The 14,872-nt window shown below is 40.9% G+C and overlaps 1 protein-coding gene across 3 annotated transcripts in view; it reads left to right on the top strand.

Annotated features, from left to right (window-relative positions):
- LOC111842482 (uncharacterized) overlaps positions 1-11,157 on the top strand; it is a 112,853-nt gene extending 101,696 nt beyond the window's left edge. For 2 of the 3 annotated variants that reach the window (XM_072700001.1, XM_072700002.1), the window contains exons 6-12: positions 2,814-4,361; positions 4,718-4,842; positions 5,091-5,135; positions 5,394-5,498; positions 5,767-5,843; positions 6,136-6,242; positions 7,851-11,157. In XM_072700001.1, the coding sequence (XP_072556102.1) occupies positions 2,814-4,361; positions 4,718-4,842; positions 5,091-5,135; positions 5,394-5,498; positions 5,767-5,843; positions 6,136-6,242; positions 7,851-7,909 (2,066 nt within the window). In that variant the 3' untranslated portion in view covers positions 7,910-11,157. Of the gene's footprint in view, positions 1-2,813; positions 4,362-4,717; positions 4,843-5,090; positions 5,136-5,393; positions 5,499-5,766; positions 5,844-6,135; positions 6,243-7,776 lie in introns of all 3 variants that reach the window. The other variant, XM_072700003.1, reaches the window with a different exon arrangement.
- Positions 11,158-14,872: the final 3,715 nt, after the last annotated feature.

The raw sequence follows: 14,872 nt of genomic DNA, 5'->3' as shown, positions 1-14,872 counted from the left end.
AGGTGAGTGTATATCGTCTGCCATGAGATTAATTTTATGCACCATCTGACCCACTCTCACCCCTTTTATTTCCAAATCTTGTCTAATAATCTCCACCAGGGGTTCGATTGCTATAACAAAGAGCCCAGGGGATAAGGGGCACCCCTGTCTAGCCGATCTACTCAGGGGAAAAGCAGTGGACGTTTGTCTATTGGTAATTATTTTGGCTTGCGGTTTATGATAAAGGGTTCTGATCCAATTGATAAAATAGGGGTTAAATCCAAATTTAGATAGGACCTTGAATAAGTATGGCCACTCAAGCCTATCAAAGGCCTTTTCCGCGTCCAGAGTAAACCATTGACTTTTAAATAACATCTGCATATCAGGTTGTGGTGACTTAACAGGCCTAATCCATTTCAGGGAAGTTGATATCATACAGTGTCATTTTGCTAGTACTACTACAATGGGACATGATGCAATTTCCAAGTTTATAATTGTGTATTTTCAAATTGATGTTACAATTTCATCTACAAATTAAGTATAATTGAAATCGGTTACATATTTGCCATCCTTTAGACAGTTGTTGGAGGTGTTAGCTGTTTTGTAAGATGACTTTGGGACCAGTCAGTACCCGTCATGTCAGTCTTTTTTTTTGGTCTCGGTCTTGGTCTCGTCTCGACTTTGTCTTGGTTTTGTCTTGGTCTCTATACCCTCTGGTCGTGGTAGTGTTTTGGTCTTGGTTTAGGCAGTCTTGACTACAAGTCTAGTCTGAACATGGGCCCTCATGAACAGGGGTACTTTGACCACTGCAGGATTTCAAACTATAACTGCATACTGTGTTATCAATGGTTTTCTTGGCAACCGAGGTCTCTGCTGCTTTGAGATCATTAACGAGCTCCTCCCGTGTAGTTCTGGGGTTAGCCCTCACTGTTCTTAAGATCATTGATGCCACAATCTTCCTTGGGGCCCGAGATCCAGGGTGATAGACAGTTATTCTGTCTTTCTTCCATTCGCAAATAATTCCACCAACAGTTGTCACTTTCTCACTAAGCTGCTTGCTGATGGTCATGTAGCCCATTCCACTTTTGTCAAGGTCAACAATCTTGTCTCTGACATCCTTAGACAGCTCTCTGGTGTCTCTCATGGTGATAAGATTGAAGATCTAGAAAGATTAGTGACCAAAGAATACTCTTTAAAGTAATGCCATTAAATGTGAATGCTGGCTTGGTATCTGTTAATACTTAATTAAGTACTACTTGTGTAGTGTTAATGTGTTAATTTCTTGCTGACTTGTGGGGGGTCAAATACTTATTTCCCTAAATAAATGACAAATTGATTTGTACCTGTTACATAATGATTTTTTCTTGTTTGTTTTGTCGAAAATCTTCTGATGTTGAAATAAACATACCATTGAAATTATAGACTTCTCATTTCTTTATAAATGGGTGAACTTAGGAATTCATTGGGGTCCAATAATTATTTCCCCCATTGTATGCATAGACTATACACTGTATGTACTGTGCTTGACAGAATGGGCAGTCAGAACCCTTGCAAATGTATGAGAGTATTATTTTCTGCATCCCTTGGTTGAGGGGCTGTTATTTGCCCCGAGATTCCTTCAGCAAATCTATTCCAGCCGAGAGAACCATGATGAATAGTTAAAAACTGTCAGAGGCTGTCAGTTATTTGCCAAACAGACTACTGATTAGGAGCCTAATGTTCTGTGACCTTTTCCTTCGGCGGCAGAAAACGTCTTGCTAGGGGGATGTGAAGCCAAACTCGGGCGTGCAGAATGCCAAAAAGCCTGCTTGTGGTGAAGGTTTCCTTACTAATTTTTGAGCACCTGCCTTAAAGTTAGGGCTAGATGATTTTCACATTGATATTTTATCGCATATACACAATAATTACCAGGACTTTAGATGATGCGTGAAACATTTGGCTGGATGCCAGCTTTTCGGTATTATATAGACATTTATTTACAGCCACAATTTCTTGGGCAGAATAGTAGTGCATATAAAATATTAACGAGGCATTTTATGATGCCCAAAAGGTAATCAATATAAATTTGGCATATCTTTATTTTTAATAAACTTGTCAGACTTTAAACTGCAAAAAGTACTACTACGCCACCAATTTTTTACCTTGTTTATCCACAAGATCGCCTCTTTTAAAAGATGTCGTGGCTGCTGAGCTGTTCCTTTCTTCACTGCCACTTCAGTGCATATCGCACTGAAGTATACCAAACCATAGTATACCAAAACAGAATTATGTGGTGAGCTCCTCTAACCAAATTTGATATACATGAAGATACGCAAAGTTTATACAGATTACCAACTTTTGAGTGTCACAAAGCATATCTCATTAGTATTTTAGGTGCACTACTAATCTGCTTAACAAATTGTGAGTGTAAATAAATGTCCAAATAGTACTGAAAAGCAGGCGTCTGGCCAAATGTTTCACCCATCATTGAAGCCCTATTGATTATTGAAAATGCATGATATAATATTGATGTGATATTGGTCAGACCTCTCTATAGTCGAGGTGGTGAAAAAGGAGTCGCCGTCTAAGAGTATCAAGAAAAATCTAATATAAAATTTAAACATGAGGGAAATTATTTCATTTATTGAAATAAATTAAAAGTAAGCATCTTGTTTAGACTTTAGAGCAGATCTTCAGAATTCAGAATTTTGGACTCAGACATTTCAGATTTTTTTGTGAATGTTTATTCACTTGAAGCATGTTCTAGACAACTAACCAATGTTTACTAATCCAACTCACCCCCTTCTCTACCCATTGCCCTCTCCTATACTTTCACCTTGCCTGCTCCCTCCCAGCCTCCCAGCTTCCCTCAGACACCAGGAAGGGCAAATGTTCTGAGTGGGATTCATCTGAGTGGAATGAACATGCTGAACACTGCCCCCCAGAGATCACCAGAGGCAGACACCCCAAGTGCAACTTGTCCGACTGTTACCAGGGCAAACACTGTGACCAGGGGCATGTCAGGCACATAAAGGGCAAACACCCTTCTGACTCCAACCCCATCAGACTCCACAAGCCTGAGTTGTCAGGGTATTGGAGGGAAGAGACTCATCATGGATATGATTTGATGGATACTCGCGAGGAGCATTCGCTTTTTATTAGAGCTAGTGGGGAGCTGAGTGACTCACAGGATTCACTGGAATTTGAGATGATGGTGAGACGGAAGGAGAGACCTGCTGAGTTGTCTATGACTCCATGGCCCCATGAAAGAGACAAAAGGAGGAAAAGAGAGAGAAACAGGGAGGGCTGTCGAGGGCAAAAGTGGAATAAAGAAGGTAACTGGGATAGGGATAGAATAGAGTGGGAGGGGAAGCATGCCAGAGACTGGGGGAGGGATGAAGTGTGGGAAAAGGACAAGAACAAAGAAAGGGACAGGAACAGGGAGCTGGATAGAGACAGGGGGTGGGAAAGAAATAAAGACAGGAATAGTATGTGGGAGAGTGAAAGTGACAGAGACAGGAGCAGAGAATGTGAGAGAGGCAAAGACAGAGGTGGGGAGTGGGAGAGGGACAGGAACCGGGAGAGAGACAGGGATAACAGCAGGGAGGGGGATAAAGGCAAAGACTGGGAAATGGAAAGAGAAGGAGATGGGGAGCGGGAGTGGGGCAGCGACAGGAACAGGGAGAGTGATAGATACAGGGACAACAACAGGGAGAGGGGGGGAGACAGATACTTGAAGAGGGACAGGGAGTGGGGCAGAGACAGGCAGTGGGAGAGAGAGCAAGATGAAGAGCAAGAGAGGGACAGGATCAGGGAGAGAGAGAGGGACAGAGACGGGGACATCAGCAGGGAGGGGGAGAAAGCCAGAGACAACGAGAGAGGCAGGGAGTGGGGGAGCGACAAAGACAGAGTTGGGGAGCAAGATGTGGATAGAAAGGGGGACAGAGACAGGAGGGTAAGGAACACGGAGGGAGAGAAGGACAGAGACATGAAGAGGAACAGGAACATGGCGTGGGAGAGAGACACAGACAAGAAGAGGAACAGGAACATGGAGGGGGAGAGGGACACAGACAAGAAGAGGCACAGGAACAGGGAGGGGATGAGGGACAGAAACAAAGATCTAGATAGGGTTAGGCACAAAGATTCACGTAATGGCAGAGATCCTGATGGAGAAGGACCTGGCCTGAGCCAGATTTGGTTGGAGGAAAAGTTTGCAGATCAGGAGCACAAGCTGGGTAGGCGGAGAGTGATTTCATGGGACGATGAATTTTTGTATAACTCATGCTTCAGAACTGAAAGGAGAGGGGAGAGGAGGGATCACTGGGACCCCCGTGAGGAGGTCCCAAGAGCACGCTCCTGTTCACATGAGGACACCTCCCAGTCTTTCTCCCCCAGGGGGCCAGGTATGATCAGGCCCCTGTGTGTGCTAGATCTGTTGCCAAGGGTGTTGCTGCTGCTTCTGGTGGTGGTGGTGGTGGATCTGGCCCTGACATCTTTATATTGCTCTGACCTTCCATCTTAGTGTGGGAATTTTTTTTTACTTCCTTATATTTCAAGTGAGCAAACAACACCTTTTGGGTTATGCCCATGGTCTCTATATCTTGCAAATATCAAGGATGTATTTGTGTGTTTTTTCATTTTTGTATTCACACTGCTTTTCTTTTGATTTCATGACCTTGGGATATGGGAAATTTTATTGCTTTGTCTTTTGCACTTGTTATTAAAAAGGACTTTTTCCTGTATGTGGTGCCCTCATCAGGCAGGATGGCACATAGCGAGTATGGGATGAGGGACGTTGTGCAGGGCCTCGGTCAGATGGACCTCCGAGAGCAGGAGATAAGGGACCTGGAGGTTGCCCGGAAACTGCAGGAAGAGGAGTTGAAGGTGGGTATCTTGCCATCTAATGTTAAATTGTAGTGGATACACGTATAATTCATTCTGTTGATCTGTGCATCCGTCTTCTAGCCACATATCTCATTCAGTGTCATGGGGGGCTGGGGCCTATTCCAGGCATCATAGGGCTGGGGTCCACCCTGCAATTGCAGTAAGCCATCACATTAGTGAAGCTTTAAGGAGAAAAATTTATTGCCTAGTAAATCAAATAGCCTGTCTCAAATTCCCTGTTTCTTTAGGCAAGTGAGATTGACAAGAGAGCTGCACAAGTTGCACAGGATGCAGTAAGTTTATGATCATCCAGTCCTCCTGATCTCCAAGCATGGGAGTTTTTGCTTTTCCTTCACTCAATCTCTTTTAAATGTTCTTGTACTTCAATATGGTAATGTGCAAAATACACATTGATAAAGAGGGTGACCTTTGTGCCATAACCTCAAAGGTGTGGCTTCCTTCTTACAGTGATGTTATCAAGCCAGAAACAAAAGGTAATAAATAAGCATAAATATGGATTGAATTCTTATCAGTTGACTTTCTGTTGACAGGAAATTGCCCGTTTATTAATGGAGGAAGACAAACGGGTTTATAAGAAGTCCAGGGATCGAGAAAAGCCTTGTATGGACCATAGAAGACCAGAGGGAGATGAAAAGGTAACCAGTCCGCCTGCCTGTTATTTCATGAAATATTAGGCAATTAATCAGTGTGTAGGTAATTTCATTCTGCTTTATAACTGCAGTACTATAATATTGGCTGATAAATCCTGCCTTCATAGGGGTTATTGTAAGAATAAAAAAACAGTAACAAGCTCGCTACACTAAACAGTATTACTGAAGTATTACAGCATAGTTTCCTGATCATATGGAAAATACAGTGAAATGACTGATCCATGACAGTGTACCTTCTGTGTTGATGTTCCAGCCTGGATTCGAAGAAGTGGTGAGGCCCAGATCACGGGAGGAATACCAGCAGAGATCCAGGAACCATAAGGCAGATAGGTATTATAAATGTTTGCTGCCCAGACAGCCCTCACACATCCTTCTAACTAACAGGAAGACACTTAGGAAGTCCTCATTACATGTAAGATTGCTCATGCTTAAGCTCATACCCCACCCCCCCAAAACACATCCATGTTAATATCTCAGTAAGTTTATCTTGAATCATCAGCCTTGTCAACTCTGACATGTTAGGAAAGAAATTAAACATTTTATACTGTGGTAAGACTGACCTGCTATTTCACTTGTCAGTTGTCAAATTTTTCAACTTCCTACTGCATCCTCTCTCTCTAAGACCGGCAGCTCGTTCCCATGACTACGAGAACATGGACTCCAGCTACCTGTATCCATCAGCCAACTATCCTGGCCGTGCTGCTCCTGGGCCAGAGACAACTTATAAAGGTGACATCATTCTCTGGAATACTGTCCCTTCTAGTACTGGTCCATCTCTGCATGTTCCTGGATTCTGTCATGGGTTATGTCATATTCATATCAAATTGATATCTAAGTACTTTGTTTTTTACCTGTCCATAGCTGACTGAATCTAAACTTTGCTTCCCTGACTCAAATAGACACAAGAAGCATGACTTCTCTGAGTCTCTAAAACATGACCTGAACTTTAAGCCATATCCCAAATTCAGGACTAGTGTGTACACAGTGAACTACTTTTGGTATGGTTGGAATTTTTCTTTTTATTGTCTTTATTTTTGGTCAGAATAGCTTGCTACTCAGTGCACTACATTTCCCCATGGCTTGGATGAAAGTGTTTCTAGCATTTTTTCCAAGCAAATATTCATTGTGTAGTTTCCTCTAACGGAATCAACCTAATAGTTGTACATAGTATTTATGTAAACATTATGAAAAGTATATAACCTTTTTATGTATATGCTGTATATCTGCTTCATCAGGACTCGTGACGTTAAACTTTTCAGTCAGTGATTTATTTCAGTTAGTTTGATGTGTTACCTGTTTTGGCCATTATGGCTTTAGCACATGCTCTACAAACAGGGTTGCCATCCCTCCTGGATTGGCCGGGAAACTCAAGGAATTAAATGAGGCTTCATGGACTTTCAAGGCTTCAATCTGGGACATTTTTCATGTAAAAACTGGGGCTGTCAAAGTTAATGTATATGTTACAAATCATAACATTTTATTTATCTGTTTGCATATGATGTTTTGATAGCTAAATGGAAGGATAGAATGAGCAGAGATTTTTAAGAGAGAAGGAAAAGTATCCTTTCCTTGTTATAACGGACACAAGAGCTTAAGTTGTGATGTTATACAGAATCCTAAAAGAAAATCAAAAACATACTTTTAGTGGCATATCATGGGGAAGCGGTGAAGAAAAGGAAACATTGCTACTTGGTTTATTTAATTTTTAAAAGTTGCCAGATGGCTCTGATGATAAACATTGTGGTTTTAATTTATTGAAGACTAATACCTTAAAATGAAGATATTTATTAGAAGCTTTCACATCAAAGTTCAGGTGCTTGTGGTCAACCAGTCAGTAAAGTTTATTGCTATAAACCCCACCCCAGTACTTCCTAATTACCTAAAGTACCTACCAAGGACTAGGGACTGAAAAAAGGTTCAGGGACTACCTCCCAGGAACTACAATTGGATTGAGGTCCTGTAGCAGGAACATGACAGAAATTCCTAGTTCCTGAAAAAAGTTCCTGCTGTCCTGTCTGAAATGGTCGTCTGTACCCATAATTACCCATGGAGTCAGCAGGAGTGCTCCCTTCCTCCATTTTGCAGTATCTATGAGGCAGCTGGGAGTCACGGTGTCTGATGATGCTAGTGTAGCCTCCCAGCTTCCCTTTCTTCAATGACAAAAATTGATCAGAATAGGGATCAAAAAGCGCCATAAACTCCCATGTGAATCTTCAATGTTTTTGCCCTCCCCCCAGCTGATCTAAGATTCTTTTTCTTACAGGTTCCTACAACCGCCAGTGACCCTGCCCCCCCACTCCTGCCATTCGTACATTATTTTCCTTTGTTTCATTACAGTTCCATTTTGGATTCATGACAAGCAGATGCCTGCTGGGACAACTGAGACTTGCAAGTAGACTTTTCCTGGAATTTTTGACACGGAACTTTAACAGAATGAATGCAGCCACCACACTACTGCTACTTATACTTTTTGTTTGAATTTGGGCTGGACAAAAAATGATATACGAAGGAGTTGATGGAGGTTGATTTGCTGTGCTCTTGAAGTCATGGCCATATTGCCAGAAGATATTCCTTTTTATTTTTGGATAGTTAAGGTCCCGCACTTTCATCACACCAGCCATCACTCGGTTGCGTGTTTCCTGGTGGCTGTCCTTCAGGTTACAGTTTTGCAACCTGTTCACAATATAAGCTTCCAGGAACAGGCCAATTTGGATTTGTCTGTGCTGTACTGTGGTGTCTTTGTTCTGTCCAATGGCTGCTGTTTGTCCTTGTCCATGTAGAAGATATAAGCGGCTTTGGGATCTCGATCTTTTCACTGAACCTAATCATGCAGCAGTGATCCAGCATGGGAATTTTCCCCTCTCCAACACATGGGAACCTCCACTCCATTTCCTGGACATGAGGCAGCAATCCCCATTCCATAGAGTTAAGCATCGTCAGCAAACTACTCCCATCAGGAGCTGAAGATACCATTACTAGGGGGAACTCACTGTCTTCATGTGTACTCTGCTGTTTACTTTGACATATTTATTCATGCGTCTTTGTTCCCATTTTGCCTTGACGGCAATAATCTGAATGAATCAAAAGTGATTTTTTTTTCTATAAAAATATTTATAATTTTTAGTTGCCAAGTACTGAGCTTATGCTACTGCTAGATGTGTTGCAAGTTTTGTAGACAGAAAATTATCAAATTTTAAGTACTCATACAGTTTTTTTGGTTGTCACTATACATTGATGGAAACCCAATTCCCTGGGGGGTGGGGCTCTCTGGTTTTCTAAGAGTAAACAAAGCAAAGAAGGGGATGCCATATTATATTAATCATACACATATAACTCAGTCTACCCTGTCAATACCTTTCCAAGTCCCTAGTAACAAGAAAGACATGGAGAACATTGACAGACCTGTATATTGTACTGTCTATAATCTTGACCATTTCAAGAAGGTTTTTTGATGGAAGTACGTTTTTTTTTTTGGGGAGCGAGTACATTTGTGATCATGGGAGGCCTTCATACTGTACACTGTTCCTGTAATGAATTTTAAACTTGTCAAGCTGTTACTGTATGCTCTTCTAGGATAGTGCTAAGAAGAAGCCTCCTGCAAAAATAACATAATTCTCCAATGAATGTTTTCCAAGAAATGGGGCAGATACGAACTGAGGATTAATATCAAATGCTTAGCAGGACATGTTGCTTTGAGGACCTGCATGCAAGGCTTCAAATCAGAGAAGACTTAAGGAACACTGAAAGTATAGATCTTCATATAAGATGGTGAAGGGAAAAAATTACAGCATACAGTTTTTCTTAAATTACTTTTCAATTCCACTTAGTTATGTTTTGATTCTGTTTTGTGTGATCGGATTCACATCTTTTTGGCTTAATTCACAATGACTTTTGACTTTCAGTCTTCAGTTCCCCCCCCCCAGTGGCACTGCAGAAAACACTGCATGGTTTAACTGCACTCCTCCACCCATTTCCTTCCACATTTAGTCTATTCTTGCCTCTGTGATGTTCCTGTATCTCTGTAAAGGTATCATTGTGTACACTACTCCACAAATCGTTGACTGCAGGTTACCAAAAAAAGCCTTAAGGAGAAAGAGTAAAGCTTGCTTTTCATAAGTGAGAAGCTTCATTAATTTATTCACTTGAAGGGAGCTAAATCTGTCTGTTTTAGTATCTCTCTAGAATTTAAAAGGTGCCTGAGGATGAAGAGAATGAAATGAATAACATAAGGTGGTTAGGATCAATATTAACCAGATTAGTAAGTGTGAGTACAATGCTATCCTAATGTTGAAGTATTGTGTACAATTTCAGGTCTTCTACAACATTATATATGCTAATTGTTATTTTTGAACAGTGTATGCTTAGGCAATTGCAGACAAAGGATTGGGTTAAGACTATGGAGTGGATTTTGTGCCACCTTGAAATGCAAAAACTACTTTGGCATGTGAGGGAAAACATTTGATGTGATGTATTGTTTTACAGTGCACAGCATGCAGACACAGTGCCATGTGAAAATGCATTGCAAAAGAGACATTGCTTTTCAGTGAGTGTCGAGAGGAGAAAGTAACACAATGAAAAGCAAAACCATTTCTTTGTTTTGCATCTTGTTCAAGTACCATTAAGAAAAACAAATTGAAGGGTTTACGTTACACACAATTTAACAATGAAATTGTGCCACACCGCACCGAAATGCGTCCAGAAATATCAACGCAGATGTTGCAACATAATGAAATACACAGCAACACTTGCATAGCAAGTGCAAAAAATACATCACCACAGCAGGAGATGCTATTTGTATTAATAGAATTGCAAGCTGTCAAGCTGCAAGGAATATGTTATAGAAAGAGATTAATTGTTCTCCTGCTGAGGAAAAAAGTAAGACTGTTTTACCAGCACCAGTCAAAACATTCCACTATCATAGGAGAACTATAAAGCAGGTTCTTCACCTTGGCGGAGATTCCTTTTGTTTCCTGTATGTAGTCAGCTGGTCTTCATTTGGGTTGCTGCAGTTAGCTAGTGCAGAAGTTAAAAATATGTTAAAGGGTGGAAATGGCTGTTTGGCAGTCCATTATGTAATGTGTTCCCATTCTCAGGGCTTTTGTGAAGTCACTTTCATGATAGTACCCAGTCCTAGTAATAAAACATGTCACAAACTGCAGTGGACTTTGTTAATGGCCAGACCTTGGTGGGCAGATTTACTAAATTAGAACAATTATCCCCGACAATGTTTGCAGTTCCACAGATGAACCACCAGGGGTACTTAATGAAAACATTCCACGGAACATTCATAGAGACACATTACTTCATATGTTTGAGTTTTCTCCATCTCCTACTTTACACTCTCTTTACACTTTACACATACAGCCCTTCAAGTACATTTACTGACCCTCCTTTAAGCCAGGTTGAAGCAAGGTCATCAGAGCTGCTACCAAGTATAAGCTCTAAAATCCTCCAATTAACTCTTCATAGTTTTACTGATTTTAACCTTAGTAAACAATGTCCTTGCTCATAAGTCACTTGTACATTTTACAAACAAGAATGAAAACTTCATTTATACTTACACTTGAAACCCTTTTTATCCATGTGGGATATTGCTCATAAAATACTGACAAATAAAAATGTAAAATGTGTTTTGTTACTTTAATATATATCGGTTGACTCGTGTTATTTATGTAATGTCACTCAATGTCCCCTTTTGCCTGTGGGGAAAATAGGAGGTGGAGTAGAACAACTCGTTGGTTGTAGCTGGTCCGACAACATGCCTTTAACTTAGGTTGTTAAACATATGTCTGTAAGATCGCTGATCTAGCCTCCATGCTCGTTTTAGCTCATTAGGTCAGAATTACAACGCCGCCAGGCACCATAAAAGTATTCCAGCGATCCATTCTCACCATTTCTGGGTTGCCAACTAACACATCTAGTGTGGCACTCACGTAAGAAATTTTAGAGCAAATCTATATTATTCGATTCAGAACTTAAAATTAGTTTAATCAAAAGCGTCAGAACCTACAGACTACAAGGTAATAAAACTCTTATATACATGAAAATGTGTGTGGATATGTGTGCAGGCTTGTCTCAAAAATTTTATGCCAGCCAGCTGATCAAACCACAATTTTTCTGTTGCTTCCAATTACACTCACCAGCAGAAACTGACTGAAACTGTGAAAGTCTACAACTTGCTCTTTGTAGAGCACACAGGCTTTGAAAAGCACACAGGCTTAGCCCACTGAGCTACATGCTGCCCCCAATCTTGCCATTTGCCTTACATTGTCATACACTGAAAAAAAATATTTCTGTCCAACGCAACAAAATTGAGTTTATTTTATGCATTTATTATAGTACATGATTGTACTAAATAATAAGTTATTTCAAAATATATTTACTGCGTTTTGACGAAGCTTATTTAATTTGATTAAAATCATGTAGAAAAAAATAAACTATGGCCATGACTGCGCATGCGTGCATAGTTAATACATCCATCCGTTTTTTGCCCGGGAACAGACTTTTCTGCTGGACAACGGACTCGTCATCTTTTTCTCCGCACTATCCAGCTAACGTGTTTTGTAAGTGAACTTTTGCAATATTGCAAACCATTTTATCAGTTGTTTTGTTCGGAAGCTATACGATCATACCGCAGTATTTATAAACAAATACCTAATTTCGTTATGGTGTGCATGCAGTAACCGGTGTATGTTCTGAATGAAAATAAAAGTGGTTATTCTATTCTATTCTATTTTATAGATGCATTCATATTAATGCACAGAGTAAATGTCATATCTTAACATATGATATGTATGCACTGTAGGCGCAGAAACAAAACGCTGTAAAACATTTTACTATAGAAGAAGGGAAACGGCATAAGAAAGTGCAGTGTGGTTAGAGAATGTCAGGTAGCCTTCTCTTTTAAATATAGAAGAGTTGAGCTCATATTTTATATTCTCCATAGGTCAGTACCAGCATGGATCGTTTGAAGCCTGGCATATTCAAAATCTTATATTCGGATTTGCCTCCCCTATATCTTTGAAACGACACCACCAAAAATCACAAAAGTCACACTCTGTTTCAGGAGAAAATTCAGATTGTACTACAACATTGTATAGTGAGTGATATGTTCATTAAAATTGTAGTGACGAGGCATTTTCTGCGAAACTAATAAGCCAGCGTTGGAAGCGCAGCTTTTTTGCTAGGGACTGTCTACAAAGTGCAAAGTGCATTCTGGAGAAACATAAGAACTATACAAATGAGAGGAGGCCATTCGGCCCATCGAGCTCGCTTGGGGAGAACTTAACTAATAGCTCAGAGTTGTTAAAATGTTATCTAGCTCTGATTTAAAGGAACCCAAGGATTCAGCTTGCACTACGTTATCAGGAATGTTATCCATACTCTGACAACATGCTGTGTAAAGAAGTGCTTCCTTAAATCCAGTTTGAAATGTTCTCCCGCTAATTTCCACCTATGGCCACGAGTTCTTGTATTTGAACTAATGCTGAAGTAACTATTCGGTTGAACAGCATCCAAACCTGAAGAATCTTATAGACCTGGATCATGTCCCCCCTCAGTCTCCTTTGCTTGAGGCTGAACAGATTTAGCTCAACTAACCTTTCCTCGTACACTCACCTAAAGGATTATTAGGAACACCTCTTCAATTTCTAATTAATGCAATTATCTAATCAACCAATCACATGGCAGTTGCTTCAATGCATTTAGGGGTGTGGTCCTGGTCAAGACAATCTCCTGAACTCCAAACTGAATGTCAGAATGGGAAAGAAAGGTGATTTAAGCAATTTTGAGCGTGGCATGGTTGTTGGTGCCAGACGGGCCGGTCTGAGTATTTCACAATCTGCTCAGTTACTGGGATTTTCACGCACAACCATTTCTAGGGTTTACAAAGAATGGTGTGCAAAGGGAAAAACATCCAGTATGCGGCAGTCCTGTGGGCGAAAATGCTTTGTTGATGCTAGAGGTCAGAGGAGAATGGGCCGACTGATTCAAGCTGATAGAAGAGCAACTTTGACTGAAATAATAATTTTAATAATAATAATTTACACTTTATTAATCCCCATGGGGGGATTCTTTTTTTTATGCCTCCCTCAACTTGCTCTTTGTAGAGCAAGCTGTCCGTGAAGGGCAGCCACCTGTAGTGGTGGCGCCCAGGGAGCTGGGGGTTGAGGGTCTTGCTCAAGGATCTGCAGACGTGCTGAGGCTGGGCTTGAACCAGCGACCTTGTGATTGTGACGCGGCTTAGCCCACTGAGCCACACGCTGCCCCCACTGAACCACTCGTTACATCCGAGGTATGCAGAAAAGCATTTGTGAAGCCACAACACGCAAAACCTTGAGGCGGATGGGCTACAACAGCAGAAGACCCCACCGGGTACCACTCATCTCCACTACAAATAAGAAAAAGAGGCTACAATTTGCACGAGCTCACCAAAATTGGACAGTTGAAGACTGGAAAAATGTTGCCTGGTCTGATGAGTCTCGATTTCTGTTGAGACATTCAAATGGTAGAGTCAGAATTTGGCGTAAACAGAATGAGAACATGGATCCATCAACTCTGGGCCTCGGTACTAATAACAATACAGTATATTCACATGTAATAATGTACCTGAGTGATTTTCAGACATTTCACATACCTCTTTGGTTTAATATTAGGGGAAACATTATTTCCTAATAGACAGGGGAAACATAGGGAAACCGAATTGCCCGGAACACCGGTGCAAAGCTGCGTGTCGACTCCGTATCCAAAAACCTTTAAATTGATTTAAATTATGTTAGACAGACTTTTGTGGATTGTTTAAGAATAAGAACAGTGTGACATTTGTTAGTTCAGCAAAAACACCAAAAGGGTTTGACGTGCATTGGTGTGGCTTAATTTAATTTGCGTTACTTAACATCGCACATCCTGCGATGTGACTATTGCACGTGCATACATCGCGATGACGATGCTGAAACGATATATCGTGCAGCCCTAGTTGGGTTACATCTCTAGGTGTGTGGATTTTAAGTCAAGGGAGGTGATGCTAATATTATACAATTCTAGACCCCACCTAGAATTTGGTCACCATACCTTAAAAAGGACACTGCTGCCTTCAACGTAGGGCTACAAGAATTATTCCTGGTCTTAGAGGAATGTTTTATGAGGAGAGGTTAGCTGAGCTCAATCTGTTCAGCCTCAAGCAAAGGAGATTAAGGGAGGACATGATCCAGGTATATAAGATTCTAACAGGTCTGGATGTTGTTCAGCCAAATGGCTATTTCAATACTGGTTTAAATACTAGAACTCGTGGCTGTAGGTGGAAATTAGTGGGAGAGCATTTCTTTACACAACGTGTAGTTAGAGTATGGACCCAGATAGCA

Source organism: Paramormyrops kingsleyae, chromosome 15 (assembly GCF_048594095.1).
Source record: "Paramormyrops kingsleyae isolate MSU_618 chromosome 15, PKINGS_0.4, whole genome shotgun sequence".
In the NCBI taxonomy this organism is placed as follows: domain Eukaryota; kingdom Metazoa; phylum Chordata; class Actinopteri; order Osteoglossiformes; family Mormyridae; genus Paramormyrops; species Paramormyrops kingsleyae.
Note: the sequence above shows the minus strand (reverse complement) of the source record. Positions and strands in the feature narration are given on the sequence as shown.